Source organism: Crinia signifera, chromosome 4 (assembly GCF_055691185.1).
Source record: "Crinia signifera chromosome 4, ASM5569118v1, whole genome shotgun sequence".
NCBI classification, from domain to species: Eukaryota; Metazoa; Chordata; class Amphibia; order Anura; family Myobatrachidae; genus Crinia; species Crinia signifera.
The window spans coordinates 183,785,238-183,804,519 of NC_139220.1; the positions used below are offsets into that span (position 1 = coordinate 183,785,238).

The 19,282-nt window shown below is 43.6% G+C and overlaps 2 protein-coding genes across 2 annotated transcripts; both read left to right on the forward strand.

Annotated features, from left to right (window-relative positions):
* Positions 1-1,103: 1,103 nt before the first annotated feature.
* LOC146074723 (cholesterol 25-hydroxylase-like protein 1, member 1) lies at positions 1,104-2,836 on the forward strand. Its single transcript, XM_083183151.1, has one exon. The coding sequence runs from the start codon at positions 1,168-1,170 to the stop codon at positions 1,981-1,983; it is 816 nt and encodes a 271-aa protein (XP_083039277.1). The 5' UTR covers positions 1,104-1,167; the 3' UTR covers positions 1,984-2,836.
* A 133-nt stretch (positions 2,837-2,969) lies between these two features.
* Positions 2,970-5,303, forward strand: LOC146074722 (cholesterol 25-hydroxylase-like protein 1, member 2). The gene has a single exon (XM_083183150.1). It carries the CDS (start codon positions 3,965-3,967, stop codon positions 4,904-4,906), a length of 942 nt encoding a protein of 313 aa, XP_083039276.1. The 5' UTR covers positions 2,970-3,964; the 3' UTR covers positions 4,907-5,303.
* The last annotated feature ends 13,979 nt before the right edge of the window (positions 5,304-19,282 follow it).

The window sequence follows — 19,282 nt, forward strand, 5'->3', positions numbered from 1 at the left end:
TGTGTCTTCGGTACACATCGCCTCGCATGGTTGGGAGGGGAAACGGATGCCCGGGGGAGGGGGGCAGATTTACGTAGGAAAGGCGGGGCGGGCTCTATGGCACTCGCTAAGCTGCGATCCTTGCAGCTTACTGAGTCAACCAGAATCAGCCCCCATGAATTATACCAGATTGTTAGCACAATGAAAAGCAAGTTTACACTTGTAATATCTGTGCAGATAATTGTTTTCACATCGCTAATATCCACAGAAATATAATGTTGACTAACATTTCTCAGTCCTGCGTATCAAATATCTGCAATATTAGGGATCCAGTCCCAACTGGGAATGTGTCTTTCAACTGTCGTGGGTGTACTCACACTGAGTTTGTGCATACAGTGTCTACAGATGCTTTAGTACATTTGGAAATGCAGTAAAAAATATACCGAAAACAGTTTTGTTTTTTACCACATTTCTGGTTTAATACATCCCACCACCCCAAAAAGATCCCTGTAATGCTTTACCACACTGATACCCCCATCTCATGCCTGGCTGTAAAGGTGCCCATACACTTACAGATTTATCTTCAGATCTGTCTGGTTGGAACAAAAACATGGTTATGGATGAGTGACAGTTTGTCAGTTTTCCAGCATTTCCAAGCAAATGGTCAATTGTCATTTGCTCTCATCCATAACCATGTTTTTGTTCCAACAAGCCAGATCTGAAGATAAATCTGCGTGTGTATGCCCACCTTCACTCTTTTATAGCTCCTCGAGTGTCAGAAAAAAATGGTCTGTCCAAACCAGGCAGCTTGCCATCACTGTCAGGTCATGGTCCTCATAGCACACTGCATGTTGCACTGCAGGGACTGCATTAATATTTAAGGATTTCACCAAAGATGAATTCACAATTAGTATTCCTTTAATATTTACAGTACCACAAACCGAAAATAAAACAAGTTGACAATTTTGCCATCTAAAATCAAGAGAAACGCATTGTTTTTCTGCCGGCTTAGAGAAGCATTTGATCCTGTTCGACTTAGGAAATAAGCTGCAAGTAAATATTTTTGTCTTACATAATGAGATTGTTCCAGAGGAGCCTAAAAAATGGTTTGAGCATTTCCTGTGTCTTGTTCTGTGGATTAGTGGTCAGATAAATTGGGCATTAGGAGCCCTAAACTCATAGAACAGAATGAACTCGTCAAACTCCAGCCACCAGCATCTCTTTCTTCAGCCAATTTGGGATTACATTCTTTCAGAGTTTGGTGACCAAGTGCGTGGACCATTTTTCCCAGTCTTGTTGGCATTTACTGGCTATATGTGTTTCAGTTTTCCCTTTGTTGTTATAGATATACTGGGAGAGAAATGCCAATTTTTTTACCAATACAAAATTCAAATGACCATGCGGCCAACAAAAAGGATGATGGCTCTCTGTATCTGGAAGTGTGTGTCCAACAATGTGATCTACGTCTTCCCTACTGCACTCCTGAACTGGCTATGGATGCCACGCGTTTCATTGCCAGCGGTTGCTCCTTCCGTGTGCACTCTGCTTGGAGAGGTCTTGGGCTGTCTACTTCTGTTTGACTTCCAATATTTTATATGGCACATACTGCACCATAAAAACCTCTGGCTGTACAAGAAAGTCCACGCTGTTCACCACAAGTACACTGCTCCATTTGCATTGTCTAGTCAGTACATTGGGGGCTTTGAACTCATGACTGTTGGATTTTGGAGTACCATGAATCCTATTCAATTAGGGTGTCATCCATTAACATCATGGACCTGTACTTTGCTTAGTATTTGGATGTCAGTAGCTGATCACATAGGCTACAATTTCCCATGGTCTCTTAATCAAATCCTACCCTTTGACTTATATGGAGGGGCACTGGCCCATGACTTGCATCATCAAAAGCCGGACATAAACTATGCCCCTTATTTTCGACACTGGGACCTAATTTTCGGAACATCTTGTTCTATAACAGACAAAAAACTGCTGTTAAAACTATAAACTTTGGAGTGTAGGAAAACTGAAGACTGGATTGTACATGAACCCACAGACCACTGGGAAACCCAAGACTCTCACAAGGACTTGTGTGCTCATAAACTGCAATTCGATATGCAGCCGGATACAGGCACTGTTAACTTATATACATATATATTGTATTATGAAGTTTTCTCTGGCAGATCCACACTCTCTGTGCATTTTATTATTATTAATAATAGTAATAATAATATCATCATCATCCTTTATTTATTACTTGTTCTCTATTGTATTTAAAGGCATGTTTTGCTTATTCGTTTATGTGATCTCTAATTTAGCCCATTTTATTACATGTGTGACTATTGCACTCTAGGTAGAATCTGTGAGTCGGCATTACAGGTTGAGTATCCCATATCCGAATATCCGTTATCCGAATTATTCTGAAAACCATACATTCCAGAAAGTGCCAAAAAAAAAATTATTTGCTAAAACTCACTGTGCACATTTGTAACAGCACTACTGAGGACATGACATGTAACTGGCACTATATATGTACAAGACAATGATTGCTTGGCATTCAAATTCAATATCTGAGATAGTACACAAATTGTGTTTCATGTTTTGAAACCTTGTTTTTTGAACAAATAAAATATATTTGTGTGCATTTCATGTGTTTGATGTGTTTATACAGCATAAATGCAAGATACTTCAAAATACATCATTGAAATGTTAAAATATTCCAAAATACGGAATAATCCGTTATCCAAAATTCTCCTGGTCCCGAGCATTTTGGATACAGGATACTCAACCTGTAGTTGAAATATGGGGAAAAAATTGCAAAATGTGTTTTTCTCAGTAACAAAGAATGGCCCTTATTCAGATCTGATTGCAGTACAAATTTGTTCTCAAAATGGGCAAAACCATGTGCACTGCAGGTGGGGAAGATGTAACATGTATAGAGAGAGTTAGATTTGGGTGAGTTATTTTTTTTTCTGTGCAGGGTAAATACTGGCTGCATTATTTTTACACTACCATATAGATTTCAGTTTCAACAAACCCCACCTAAATTTAATTCTCTCTGCACATGTTAGATCTGCCCCACCTGCAGTGCACCTGGTTTTGCCCATTTTGAGAACAAACTTGTACTGCGATCAGATCTGAATAAGGGCCAATGTGTATATATTTGTATTTACTTTTTTTAACTTCACAAAAATAAAAGCCAAACTCCAACTGTAGTACGGTATCATAAACCCTTTTTAAACTTAAAGTTAATCTTTTGCTTGTTCATACATTTTCATTGTCCCATTTAGTGTTGATATTATTAAAAAGCCTCCTGAAAATGTTCTAATCATACTATAGTAAAGAACCCATATATTCAACAATTGAATACTGACATACCTAGTTATTTCCTATATTTATCTCAACCTGGTATTCAAAATGTGATGTGCTTACAACATGGTGTCACTTTTTTAATAATCACCTCATGAAATAAGTATAATTACTAATTAGTCCTTAGGGAATCATGTGTACTCACATTAATGATAATATATAGCTAATGATATCACCAGAAGAATCAAATCCTGTGTGTTACAACACTGCTGTCTTCTGTAAAGAAATAATTCAGTGGTAATGTAATACTAAGGCAGTATAGTGTTTCTCCACTTGAATGTAACTAGGTTCATTTGACAATGGGCATATTATTTGCTTATATTACTGGTGTGACAATTCAATAAATTATTTTACATGCATGTGTATTAAGACTGACAAGTAATATCACATAGGTTTTAATGGCTGCAACTAGAAGCTGTTCATTGTGGCCCCTTTAAAGCAGTCACATTATCCTCCTGGAGCCAGGCTGTGTTGTCAGGGAGCTGGAAAGGGTCTGAATTGTTGGGCTTGTGAAAGCTGCTGAATAGGAGGGGGAGTCAGCTCAGCGCCATCCAAATGAATAATAAAAGGGAGAACCAATGCAGCATTTCCCTTGAAGATTATAGCTAAGCAGGTGCTGATGATGGAAGTCTTCTCCTCTCTGTACCATGTTTTGGACACCTACCTGCACAGCAGGCCGCTTCTGCAGCCACTATGGGACTACCTGCGGCTCCATTATTCTGATGCTCTTAGATCTCCACTCTTTCCTGTAGTCCTTACAGTATCATGCTACATTATCTTCTGCATTCCTTACTTCATCTTTAACATCATGGGTAGAAGGTGGCCTTTTATTCACAAGTACAAGATCCAACAGGACAGAAATCCAACTAGATCAATGATTCTCCATTGCCTCGGAGTGACTCTGTACAACCATATGTTTTTCATTTTCCCAGCTGCTGCAGCCCAGTGGTACTGGAGACCTCCATGTCCTTTGCCAGAAGACACTCCAACCATTTTAGATGTAGGTGTTGGGGTAATGGGAAGCCTTCTGCTTTTTGATTTCCAGTACTTTATCTGGCATATGATTCACCACAGGAACAGGTGGCTATACAAAACATTCCATGCCATTCATCATGAATATATGGCTCCATTTTCCTTAGCCACCCAATGCCTTGGGGGCTGGGAACTGGTGACTGTTGGATTCTGGACCACATTAAATCCTATAATCTTCAGGTGCCACCTTCTTACAACCTGGATATTTATGGTGTTCCATGTATATGTGTCTGTGGAAGACCATTGTGGTTATGACTTCCCCTGGTCTACGTGCCGTCTGATGCCATTTGGGATATATGGAGGACCTCTAAAGCATGATGTGCATCATCAGAAGCCTATGAGTAACTATGCTCCTCACTTCACACATTGGGACAAATTGTTTGGGACCCACGCAGACTACAGTTCTGTCAAAGGCATTCTAGAGGATGCTACCACAAATAAAACCTGCTGTGCTAGCACACAGGAGGACAGTCTTTATGATGAAAGTGTGTCTCCAACCCACCGAGTTGCTGAAGAAAGGAGTATGTAAATAATATGTTATTAAAACAGTTATATGCCTTTATATTTTAATACTAATGTGCTACTGTTATTTTTTAAGTAATAAATGAATAATCTAACTTATATTATCTAAACAAGAATGAGATCGTATTCCTGGATGATAATTAATAGTACTGAAAGTTTATGTTAGAAGCTTCTGTGCGATTAGATGGAAACAATTTAATTTGATCTCCTGGCTTTTTGACTGAGCTAAATAATCTGCAGCTTTCCTTGTTATCGTCTGATACTACTACATATGGCAGAAGTCTGCTTAATGCTTTTGATAAGCTAGGAGGGTGTAGGGAAACAGTTTACAAAACCTGTCCAATATAGTATAGTTCATGTGTGCAAATACATAGAGTATACAAATAAAGTTTTTAGAGAAATCATATTCAGTACAGTATAGTTGATTTCAACATTCCTGTAGTGTGCTTAGATACTCTGTATTAATTGCCAAACATCATCAAACATATTGACAATTAGCAAAATAAATAAATTAAACAATAAGAAAAATGTCAATATGAAAAAATATAATCGGTAATAGTATGAATCCCTCCGCGATGCCTCTATGGGCTGTTTGCTGCGGCAGCCCATAAAAACTGGTTCTGCATATTTGCAGTACTGAGGATGGTACTGCACATGCGCCAAACCCGGGACTGTGAATATGCTACTATGGACTGCTGCTAAAGCAGCCCATAGAGCATGGGTCTTCAAACTGTGGCCCTCCAGATGTTGTGAAACTACATGTTCACTTCTAACATGGATTGCCACATTTTTTCCTATAAGAGCATGCCCAAACTGTCAGGGCATGCTGGGACATGTAGTTCCACAACATCTGGAGGGCCACAGTTTGAAGACCCATGCCATAGAGGCTGGGGGCCAGCGCATGCACAGTACCGAAGAAGCTACTGTGCATGAGCTCGTCCAGCGACGGGGATCAGGACCAGCAGCAGGAACGAGCAGGCGATGGTGGGGATCAGCGGGCAATGGCGGAAGGGACCAGCAGCAGCGGCAGCATAGGGGGAGGCTGCATTTGGGCAGCCCCTACTCCAAATGTAAGAGCCGCCACTGATTGTATAGTATACAAATTAGTCATCAGTTAAATAGCCCAATGAAATCTAACTAAAAAAATGTTGAAATTTATACTACATACATGCATGACAGGTCAATAGAAGTGGCTACCAAAATGTGTGTAGTGGCACCCTGGGGAGCCTCAGAACACTTGCAGGGGTGCCTCAGGTTGGTGATCAGGAATCATTTAAATGATTTATGGTCAATATAATAAGAAAAGTAAGTGCTGGTTGCTGCCAGTCATAACATATGTGGACAAACAGAACCAAATCCTATCCCTAACCACATATTTCAACCCAAGTATGACATTTAAACACAATTTGCTAAATGTAATATATTTTTTTTTACAAAGTTCTCAATAAGAATTTTTGGCCTAGGGGTGTGATGAAACAAGATTGTGATACTCTAGGGTGCTGTGATTTAAAAAGATTGGGAACCACTGACCTATAGGTTAGTAATTAATCATATGTATGCTGCTTATTGTATGTATGTAATTATGGTGGTAGAAGTGTAAAGGTCCATACACACTGGGCGACTATCCCCAGCGTGTATGGACATCAATGATCAATATAATCGCTGCAGTGCATGCACACTGAGCGGCTTTCCCCCTGCCCGGCGCCGTCAGTGAGAAGCCGTCCTCAAATGTACTCATCTGCTGGTAATACCACCAGACGAGCGACTTTCCCGACGATGATGCGGGAGCGCGCAGCAGCGCTCATTGCCGGGGCATACACACTGTGCGACTTTGAGCTGAAAGCCACTCAAACCTGCTGTTTTGAGCTGCCCTAAAGATCAATGTCTCCCAGTGTGTATGGGCCTTAAGGCTGTACTTTTTGGGAATCTTATGGGGGGGGGGGGAATCTACCTATTAATTTTTGCTATAAAATAATATAAGCAATACTATGTGAGAAGAGGTTTCCAGGATTATGTATTCCACATAGAATTGCACAGCAAATGGTATCAGTGCACTATGCAGAAGAGAATGACAAATGATCCTGTATAAGAGCTCTAGCACTATACGAACTATTGAACAGTACACCCCACCATTACTTATGTTGGTAAGTTAATTTGGAAAATATCAAAAGATTATTGATTCTTTTTTTTTTGTTTGCAAAAGGTAAGGTAGATCTGGCCAGTTTGTATCAAATGATGTTAGAATAGACAGATATTCTTGAATAATAATCAAGAAATCTGCAATTGGTATAAAGATTGGGTTTAGAGATATTTTCAGATGAACACTATTGGCCAATACACACTGGGCGATTTTGAGCTGAAAGCCGCTCAAAACAGCAAGTTTGAGCGACTTTCAGCTCAAAGCCGCCCAGTGTGTATGCCCCAGCGATGAGTGGTGAGTGCTGCTGCGCGCCCCCGCATCGATGCCTGTAAAGCTGCTCATCTTCTGGTATTACCTGCAGATGAGTGGCTTTGTGGATGGCTTTGCATAGCGCTGCACTATGCAAAGCCATCCGCCCCCAGCTGACCTTGCCGGGCAGGGGGAAAGCCACTCAGTGTGTATGCACTGAGCCGCTCCTCCCCCCCAGCGATGACAGTGGTCATTGCTGTCCATACACACTGGGCATAATTGCCCAGCTTGTATGTGTGATATAACCAGATCACGTGTAGGTGTATGTGACCGGTACCTGAGACTCCGGACTCCTCTTCTGGCACTGCTCTGCGGTGTCTTGCCGGCTTCGCTCGCCTGCAGTTCGGAGGGTGGAGGGACAAGGTTCCCAGGGAAGACGGTACCTCAAGACAACCCCACAAACCGGTCAGCACACGTTAGGGCGGTGATCAGAATACTTTATTTAAACTGCGTCAAAGTGCAAGGTCACCGCTATAACCAAAATGATTAATCAGTGTAGTGACAATAAAACCGGTAATCAATAACAGATACACAGTCTGAACAATAAATTTGACAGATATTACTAGGATAATAGAAGATGTCCTATAATAAAAATATTGTGCGCAATGGGGCCAGCTGTAATACCCGTAGGCCGCAACTCACACAATATTCCGCTTCAATAATACCGCTACCAATCTGTTCACAGTAGAAAGGAAGGGTCACACATTAAAAGGGCTTATGAATGACTTTCTAGATAACTGCAACACTTTACACTTAGCATAAATAATAACAAAGGTCCATAGATCAAATGACACTGTGAGTCCCTGAACTGCGCAGCTCACTTCTAATGATAAGGTACCTGTTTGGCCTAGGTGCACCGTATCTTGGGAGGGACACTAAGGAAAAGTAACTGGTCCTCCAAGGCAAAAGCGTCCCTGAATTTTGGCACTGAGCCAACAAGCACAGTTGTCACGCCTGTAGTCACTGGCCCCAACGTGGCGGTGAACTGGTGAACACCACCCAATCACTTGGGGGGGAATTAGGCAACAAGGCAAAAAGGCAGGGTATTCCTCAAAAGTTCCCCAATAGGGAGGAAGTAGGCAATAAGGCAAAAGGCAGGGTGTTCCTCAGTTGTTCCCCAATAGGGAGGGATTAGGCCACCTGTTCTGGTCTGTGAGGCCTGTGTAAGACTGGGTGTGGGGAAATAGGAGTCTTTTGGCTGGGTGGCAGTGGTCCAGGAGGGCCTGGAAGGGCCGTGGGGAGAGGGTAGGACCAGGGTACCTTAGGGTCTGCTGCAGTTGCCAGCTCCTGCCAGTCACGGTCTCTCTCCTCTCTGTTGCAGCTGGAGTCTTCAGGGGGAATCATGCGCTCCTGCGCGCCGTTTCTCTCCTCTCCCCCCCGGTCGGCTGGGGTCAGCGGGGGTCACGCGCTGCTATGTGCCGTTTCTCTCTCTCTCCCCCTTCTCCGGTTGGCTGGGGTCAGTGGGGGTCACGCGCTGCTATGCGCTGCGTCTGGCTCTCGGCGTGGTTCAGGAGGTCAGCGGGGGTCGCGCGCTCCAGTGCGCCGCGTCCCTGCTGCTGACGTGAGTCGCGGGGTCAGCGGGGATCACCCAGACGTCGCCGCCCTCGCTCCGGTCTCCTCCTGGATGCTGCGGGCGCTCTCCTTCGCGCCCCTCGTCTCTCGCCCCGTGCTGCGGTCCCGCTGCTGCTCGCCGAGTTACCGCTTCCTCCGTCACCGCTGCTACTTCACTCTCCTCACGCTCCGCTCCTCCCCTTTCCTGTCCCCCGCCACTTGTTACTCCTTCTTCTGCCTGGTAACAGGCTAAGACGACCCCCTCCTGTTGGCGCCCTGCTGGACCACCAATCAGTGCGGGCCCTTCCTGGCTGGAACTGTAGGTGAGTGCTGAGTCCCTGGCCACCATTTTGGAAAAGGGCAGGCTGCCCATCCATGTCGACCCGGGGGCAAAAGTTACCCCAATTCTGGAGTGCCACATATGGACTTTCTAAACAGCAGGTTTACTACTAAAGGCATTGCATTGCATTGCATTGCATTGCATACCTCCCAACTGTCACGATTACAGCGGGACAGTCCCGATTTTCGGGTCCTGTCCCGCTGTCCCACCCGCGGCAGACATTGTCCCGCTGCGGAAGGTGGCAGTTGGGAGACCCCCCAATCTAATAGAATAGACGCTGTGCGCACGCGCACAGCATCTATTCTCGTATGAAAATGAGGATATGGTTCATTAGCATAAGCCGCACCCTTATTTGCATACGCCCGGCCCCCTTTTCGGGCGCTCGCACGGGTCCCTATTTCATCATCACAAAAGTTGCAGTCCAGAAGGTGGGAGTGGGGGTTACCAGCCATGTGCCCTTGGAATTCTGGGGCTACTGGGTAAATGCCCAGTAAACTCAATGAAAGAAACAGATCTGGTTATAACCTGTTTTGGAACCAGATAAGTGTGTAAAAGTGGTTATTGTTTTGTTCATATGTTTGTAAATCCAGTCATAAGGACAAAAAGACATGTGAGTTCACTGCTGTGCTGTTTTATTCCATCCAACTCAAGAAACACTGCCTCAGGATCACCCACTTTCCAGCATTCCCCTTGTCCTAGGGACCATCACCGAAGATTCATGCTTACACATATTAGTAAGGGAGTGTCTACAAATAGAAAGCATTCTAATACACTAACATCACAGTTATAAGTCATTCTTAAATGGAGATCCTGCTATTCAACTCGTTTTGAACTGCAGGATCAGGGTCAAATTCTAATGAAGCAAACAAAGATGTTTTTCTTTGTGCATTATACATAAAACATTAATTTCTGATGGTTTGAACCAAAATATTTGGCACATCGTCTAGTGCAGGGCTGGGCAACACCGGCCCTCCAGATGTTGATGAACTACACATCCCAGCATGCCTTGCATCAGTTTCAGCATGGCCACATAGCAAAACTAATGCAAAGCATCCTGGGATGTGTAGTTCATCAACATCTGGAGGGCCGGTGTTGCCCAGCCCTGGTCTAGTGTGTACCCACTATGTCACTGACTAGGCAAGCCCCAATGGGTCATCAGCAACATCCTCCATCAGCCCCACATGTAGGACCAACAGAGGATGTCGTTAGCGAGGGCCATACTGCCAAATGCAGCATGGGCCCTGTTATCACTCCATCGCTGCTCACATCCAGGTCCCTTTGCTGCTTTTGTCAACCTATTGGATAGATATGCTTTGGTTGGCGCTGGTCCCAGGGAAATTTATGGTATGTTTTACAAACCCTGGATGCGTGCAGATGGTAAAGAATATCAGAGAACAGGGGAACAAAGTCAGGGACGCAGAAATGCTGCACCTGGGTGACAGCAAGGGCTGAGCACCTTGTGCAGGATGCGTTCAGTCAGACAGTGCAGTGTACTTATCCCCTCCCCGAACTGTCTGACTTTCGTTACTACCTCCCACACCAATACCATCTGAACGCATCCTGCACAAGGTGCTCAGCCCTTGCTGTCACCCAGGTGCAGCGTTTCTGCGTCCCTGACTTTGTTCCCCTGTCCATCGGGCCTGAGTCTGAGGTCGTACCAGCATGCAAGTCCGACCTCAGACAATTCTCCCGGCAGAGGGCCGGGGTGGGGAACAGGGGTGACATGTGATCAGTCACAAGAAAAGGACCGAATGTGATGGATCACATGCTCACATACACTGCTATGATACATCACGGTAGTGTATGTCTATCTTAAGACAGAAAGTTCTAGGTTTGCACAACATAAAAACAGAAAATCTGATTAGTAATTACTCTATTAGTTGATAATGTGCAATAATTTTGACTCATACTGTAGGTTACTGACACCAGAAGTGAAATTAATATATATCTGCACATTGACTTATAACTGTGAATGTTTAACAAAACTAAATGTGCAATTAGCCGAAACCTATAAAGTCCACATTTTGGGCCTTATTTTGGTTCATTCTTTCTGACAAAATCCTTCCTAGATGGGCAAAACCATGTGCACTGCAGGTGGGGCAGGTGTTACTTGTGCAGAGAGAATTAGATTTGGGTGGGGTTTTACTTTAAAGTGAGATCTATATTGCAGTGTAAAAATAAAGCAGTCAGTATTTTCCCTGCACAGAAACAAAATTACTCACCCAAATCTAATTCTCTCTGCACATGTTACATCTGCCCCCCCCCCTGCAGTGCACATGGTTTTGTCCATCTAAGAAGGATTTTGTCAGAAAGAATGAACCAAAATAAGGCCCTTTGAGAGTAGGATGGAGGCCCATGCATTTGTCAGCTAAGCTGGAATAGAGGGAAAAGGTGGGTGCATTTGCCAAGAACTCCTGATGAATAAGCTTCTGTACCACACTGTGAACTATTTGCATTTGTATGGAGAGAGGAATCATCAACAGATCTGTAACATTCTAGCACTGAAAGCTGGGCCGCAAAAGGAAAAAAAGATTAAGCACATATACAGTATCCTTTATTTACATTTAGTTAAGATATTTTTTAACACTATTTGTAAAACACTTTTTTTGGGGGGTAAATAAGTTGTCTGGTATTACTCACAATGTCTAGGAAAACAGTCAATAGGTTGACATTGACAAAAAGGTTGACATGCACTAGGTCGACTGTCACAAAAGGTCGACACAAGCAAAGAGTCGACGTGTGAAAAAGTCAACAAGAGTTTAATTGTGTCTGTGCTGAAATTTTGCTGCTGTAATCACTATGGACATTACTGGTATAGTAACTACAGTATGCATTGGTCTTCACCTGAAAAACCATGGGAGAAATGAATGCAATTGAATAGGTGTTTGTAATCAGACAGGAAGGCATGAAATGGGCTTTAAAATGCTTTAAATTAAATAATCAGTGAGCGCTGAAAAGAACACACTGAGGGCCTGATTCGAATTTGTAAGCACCTGATGGTTTACATACAAATACAATGTTTGGGGTCTGCGCAGCATGCACTACTCTGAGCAAGTGCAGAACCTTTACTGCAATATTGCTTGCAAAATCCCCCCTAGTCACAGTATGTTTGACATGTTGCTGCTAAGGTGGTGACGTGTTGTCTCCGTGCTGTAGGCATGTCGGGCTGAGTCTGTGTTGTGAGATGCTGACTGGATCCGAGAGCTGTGAATCTTCGGAGCCCTGCTACCGGCTAAATGCCGCCCTGCCAACGCCGGCGGCACACCCAGAAAACAACATGAAGTTCCACAACAGCTGGAAGGCCATGAGTTTGACACCACAGTTTGACATCAGATGCTGCAGTACTCAGATCTTGCAAATGTGTGCATGAGGAGTCTATAGGTGGCCATACATCAGAACGATATCAGGCACAAACACACAATTTTCACAGGCCGTGCGATGGATGCACATCGTGTGGTATATTGGTTTGATGTGCGGTCCCACGAGTCAAGAGGTTGCTCCAGTGATCATACATATGATCAGTTGGCTTTGCTTGTGGTTCGAAAGCAGATCGTATGTGCTTTTAAAGCATCGCTTGTTCGATCGCTCTTATGACCTGCATACAATCAGGTCGTATGCAGGTCATTCTAGTGTCAGCTTATATGCTACAAACATCTCCTACTGCATATTTGGTTCATTTGTACATTATTGCATCTCCTACTGCATTTTTGGTTCATTTGTACATTATTGCATCTCCTACTGCATTTTTGGTTCATTTGTACATTATTACACATCTGCTTCCTGTCACTATGCAATCAAATGAGAATCAGGTCCCAAATTTATTATTATTATTATTATTTTTTTAAATCATGGAAATTTTGTTTTTCTCCCCATTTTTTTTTAGAACATGTTTGTATTTACACTTTTCTTATAAAGAGAATGGACTGTTGATAACTGGCAACTTCACACACTGTAGTTCTTTATTCTAAAATTAATTTTCCCAATAATTAAAGAAAACAAAAACATGTTTTTAATGAAGCATCACATGTACAGTATAATACAATCTATTATTTGAGTAGTTCACAGATAAGGGATTGAACAATGTTGCATTGTGCTTGGTGGATCCCCACTTATCTCTGTAGTCTAGCTCATTTGATCATAGTGGCTTATCACTTTTTAGTGTGCTCCAATAGAATGGGACATTGTGCGCACACTTGTATGCCTTTAGATAATCAGAATCATTGTTAAAATGGAAGATTTGCCACTATCTACCATTTGTAGGAGGCAAGGAATTTATAGACAAAGAGGAAGCAGATTGAATAATTTACACAAACAATCTTAAGGTCCCATACATTAGACCAACTTGTCCGAAGGACAAGCCGAACCTAATTTCCCCTGAGCTCCCCCGGCAGCTGCCCGGGAGAGCTCACTATGATTTGGCATTTGATGTGCCATTTTTACATGGGATAATTTACATGCGATTTATCCCATGCAATTCCCAGAGAGCTGCGGGGGGCAGGAGGTCCAGGCTGCGGGTGCAGCAGTCCACAGTGTCCGGGAAGCGATGAGTGGACACTACGGACAGCGGCGGCAGAACGTGAATTAAAAAAAAAAGAGAAAAAAAAACAGGCTTGCCACTGATTGGCTGAGATAGCTCTCTCAGCCAATCAGAGGCAAGACCGCAGATTGGCTGAGAGAGCACTCTCAGCCAATCAACGATAGGCCTATCTTTTGAAAGAAAAAAAGTCACGTTCTGCCACCGCTTTCTGCAGTGTCCGCTCAGTGTTCCTGGACACTGCGGACTGGCTGCACCCACAGCCCACGTAATGCTGCACCCACAGCCTGGACCCCACACTGCCCACCCCCTTCACATAGGTGTATGCCAGCAGTGCTTCACTGCAGCAGGTTCAATCTCTAGGGTCCGACCCGATGCGCAAGGGATCGCGAATCAGGTCGGATGGGGTATCAATCACATCCGATTTGAGCCTATTTCTCAGCCCATCAATCTGAATCGATGGAAATTGGATAAGTGTATGGGAGCCTTTAACCCCATACACACTACTAGACAATTTGCTCCATGAGCAATATGGTTAATGCTTCCCACGGAACTCGTGGGTAAATGATACAGTGCATACACACTGAACGATATCATACAGTCGTTGACGATATCATCAAAATTGAGCTGCATTTACAGATGATGAAGGACATTGTTTCTCGTGGGAGCATGCATCGTTCATGATATTGAGCGCAAACACTGGATGTCATTGAGAATGAGACTCAGCAATGTCATTGAGGTCCAGAGGTCAATTTATGAGGACTTCTGGACAATCCAGCAACACTTCCAGTTGTGAAAATTCCTAACTCTCACTCTCCCCCTATTGCCTAATCCTCCCCTTCTGCAGCCTAACCCTAACCCTCTTCTGTCAGTCCTTGCAGAATGTCAGTGTATTGCAGGTCAACATTTCACATGTCGACTTTGCAAGCATGTTGACATTCCTGCACATGCCGTCATGTTCAATGTCAACATAAAGGGCCGTACACACGTTTGGATTTTTGGCCATTTTCGATTCGATTTTGCTTATAGGAGCAAAATCAGATCGAATCCTGTAAGAAATCGTTTCGGTTTGTTGTTCCTTTCGATCTAAATTCGATTCGATGCGCGCTCCCGTTTTCGCCAAATCGAACAAAAAAATCCTCTATGCAGCCAAGGAAATCTCGAAAGGGATCTAGTAAATCGAATGTGTTTTTGTTGTTTTCGATTGGAATTCGATTCGATTTCGATTGAGCATTAGATATGAGTCATGCAGCCACTCCCCTGTCTACCGTTTTGGTTTCTCACTTTTTTTAAAGAAGGTTGCAGATCGAAGGGATATAGAAAGTAGAACGAAATCGAAATCAAATCGATTGCACAAGTGCAAATCGAATTTCACATCGAAGGAAAAATCGAAAGGTGGTGGAGGGGGGGAATCGAAATCGGATCTACATCGAATCGAAATCGATTCGAAGTCGATGCGTGTGTACGGCCCTTTACTGTCATTTTTACATTTTCAATAGATCCCATATGGGAGCCCTTGTGTAGTATATTCAATATGTCAGCAGTTTAGTAAACACAGGAGTGTGCTGAGGGTACATACAAAGGGGGACGAAGAATGCTGGTATAGTTTGATATTCCATGTCTAGCAGGCTTAATGGGGGGTCTAAGCCAGCAAGGGAGCCGGAGCAACCCCACATGGTTCAATCTTCCAAGAACATTGCAGTTTGAGTGGGCAGTGACCAGTCTTCATTATAATGTTTTGCATGTATAATGTTAATCCGCTAAAAATGCCAGCGCCACTCACAGCAGCTGTTCTTTTTTTGGGTGCAATATTAAACTAAGTTTCAATTAAAAGACTTAGCTGTATTTGTAACAGTAGCTGTGAGTGACGCTGGGATTTTTAGTGGATATTTTGAGGATCTCTCACAACAATGTTGGCACTGAAAGGGTTAATAGCAGCAGCGATATAGTATGTTATGCTTGCCTGTACATCTGTGATGATGAAGATTACTTTCTCAGCATAAAAGAATGTGCCACCTAGTGCTTTCAGCTGCAAAATGAAAATATCATTCCAAATATTGGTCTTCCAATGGGCAAAACCATGTGCACTGCAGGTGGGGCAGATGTAACATGTGCAGGGAGAGTGTACACACCTGAGATGTGCCGTGCAATGCGATCCCCGATGCGATCAGATCGCATTGCAACGGATCGCATGGCATGCATGGGATGATATACAATTTTGACTATACAGTGCAGATCTCCACTATATAGTCAAGGGAGCCAAGACTTTCTGCCGTGAGCGCGCATCGGGCTCGCAAGGGTTAAAACCCTTGCGATCTGCGTGCGATACCGATGCGATTCTGACAATATAGTCAGAATTGCAGGGTGATTGTACAAGTGTGTACACACCATTAGATTTGTGTGAGTTATTTTGTTTCTCTGCAGGGTAAATACTGGCTGCATTGTTTTTACACTGCGATTTAAATTTCAGTTTCAACACACACCACCCAATTTTAACTCTCTCTTACATGTTGCATCTGCCCCACCTGCAGTGCACATAGTTTTGTGCTGCAATCAGATCTGAATAAGGGCCATTATGACAATGACAATACTAAAAATCTATATTCTTAAAAGAATAATCACAAAAATGTAAAAAAAAATCTGCTAATTACAAATAGAAAATACTTTACAAAAAAAATGCTAAATAGATTTAAAGATAAAAGACAGATTATGGCATCACTAACTTCCTATTGCATTTTTGCATGTCACCAAACCTGTCAGTCGCACTTAGTTGGCCCAAACAGCGAAATATCTTAATGTAAACATGGCAACACATGCGTAAGGATATTGGGCCCATTTATTAATCCATTTTTGCAATACAGGGTTAGCCACAAATCTTCCCTGAATGTATGTAGCAGGTACCACAGTAGATATCTTTGATACCTGCTGCAATCCCTACATTCTTCTCAGCAGCCAGATCACATATAGGTTTCTATGGGGGATGCAATGCTGACAGATTGGCCCCTGCAGCTACCAGGATGTAGGTCTGGAAGGTTCCCCCAGATTTCTCCACTGCAAATGGGTGCATGCACATAACCCTGGCAACTCGATGAGCACATCTCAGGGATGGACTTCTTTCAGAGTCTGTGTCCCTGATGGTGTCAGATTATACATCCTGCCGATCTAATCGCATATTACAGTGTGATCCTGGGTGCTAATGTCACGCCCAGATCACTCTGAATATGCAATTAATGACAAATGAGCCCCTAAGTTTGTTCCATCAACCAGAAGTGGATCAGCGGCCGTAGCGCTGGCGACGGGCAGTGGTGGAGCGGAGCGTTGTGCAGGAGGGCTGCCAACGGGGGAGTGCAGTGCTGTGAAGGAGCGCTGGCAGCAGCAGTATTTGAAAAAAACTATTTAAAACAGTGGGCAGCTCTCTAAGTGCCTGAGAGAGAGCACTCTCAGCCATTCAGAGGCCTAACATTCAGGCAGCCGCTCATTGGGGAAAATTTACTGTGTATTCTACTTCACATTTGATGTTGCTATGGTCAACCAATCAGAATCTACTTATTTATTTAGCACCCTCTAGAACAGGCATTCCCAACCACGGTCCTCAAGGCACACCAACAGTGCAGGTTTGGTAGATATCCAGGCTTGAGCACAGGTGACTTAATTAGTATCTGAGGGATTCTGATTAAACCATCTGTGCTGAAGCCTGGATATCACTAAAACCTGCACTGTTGGTGTGCCTTGAGGACCGTGGTTGGGAATTCCTGCTCTAGAAGATAGTAGACAGGATCTGATTGGTTGCCCATAGCAATATCACATGTGAAGTAGAATACATATCTTAGTAAATTTACCCCATTGACTGAGAGAGCTCTCTCTCAGCCAAACACAGGGCGCCCAGTGTTTTCAATAGTGCCTCTGCCAGTGCTCCTTCACAGCTCTGCACTCCACCACCGGCCCGATTCTCTTCCAGCACCCGATGTGCTATTGCAGATAGCATGCGCCATTGGGTGCTGTAAAAAAACAAACTTGGGCTTCACGATGCGATGGGACATCACATTGCACCTGATCGGATATGTGTATGGGCACCATAACAGTCGCATCAACAGCAGGTGTCCAGAGCTGGTGAAAATACACAAAGGAGATAATGACAGTTTCTTGCACTGCCCAGCCACTCCTTACTGATCTCTGAAACTGATAAGTGCTTTCTCATTCAGGGCAAAATTACTAAACTATTTTTTTCTCAAAATATGCTTGTGATGTATGTCTAACATAACACCAGCACATATGCCGCTCTTGCCAAACTAAGTACTTTGTTATGAGTATTCATGTATTATTTATTACCATTTGTTTATATAGCTCATACATATTATGCAGCGCTTTACAGAGAATATTTGAACATTCACATCAGTCCCTGTCCCAGTGGAGCTTTCCATCTATGGGGCAGATGTATTGAGCCTGGCGAAGAGATAAAGTGGAAGAAGAAAACGCACCAGCCAATCAACTCCCAACTGCCATATTTCAAACACAGTTGATTGGCTGGTGTGTTATCTCCTTCCACTTCCACCAGAGGCTCTGTGAGCTTCTAGCCATGCCCCCAGCCCCTCTGGCTGCTGGAATAGACACTGTGCGCACAGCATCTAGTCACCGCTGCTCAGCAGGTGACGGGGGACTCCCAACTGCCTTCCCACCGTGTGCCACGGCTATGTCCCCATAAAAATGGGATGTTCCTGTGGAAATCGGGACAGTTGGGAGGTATGTCAGACCCCATCTGTGTCCCCTGAACTGCAGCATTAGCATGTTCTCTGTGTGCTTCTCCCTGAAAAAATCAGCTGCTACATATCATTTTATAGAATGCACTTACTAAATGTTACTTCTAAGCTGACTCGTTGCCATGGGCAACTTCTCCACCTTTTTCACTGCTTCATGACCTCAACGTCTCTTGATATGTTATTTTCCCATTAATTAGTATTATTTACAAACTACTGAGAATGGTTGAACACCTGCCTGCATCCGAACCAGCTCTGTGTGTCATTGTTCAGTTACATAAGTGGCATACTTGCCTACTTTTAAAAACTAGTTTCAGGGAGATTATAGTTGGTAATAGAATTTTGCGCAGCACCCCATTGAGGGGGCGTGTCATGCTCCACCCACAGGGTGTGTCTAGATCCATATATGGAGAGATTGTGAAAAGAGATTGTGAACATGGCACCTAGAAGCGTGGATGTGTACTGCTACATCTGAGAGGAATCTTCTAAAATGACTTATATCCCAATATAGATGAACCCCAAAGCAGTTAGTAAGAGCTGCTATACTTGGTAAAGTGCTGGGAAATGGTGCTGATGATCCAATGTAAATGTATCTGTCTGTCATTCCCCTTTCCCCCTAAATGTAACCATTTAATGTGGGCTAGGTGACATGAGGGAGATTGCTAGACTAATGAGGGAGAGAGGAAGATTGCTGTTATTTCAGGGAGTCTAAAGGTGCCCACACACACACCGATCCCGGCGTGCGTTGTGGGCTT

Excerpts from the sequence above, each read along its gene's own strand:
- LOC146074723 (XM_083183151.1), top strand. The coding sequence starts at position 1,168 with ATGAACTCGTCAAACTCCAGCCACCAGCATCTCTTTCTTCAGCCAATT.
- LOC146074722 (XM_083183150.1), top strand. The coding sequence starts at position 3,965 with ATGATGGAAGTCTTCTCCTCTCTGTACCATGTTTTGGACACCTACCTG.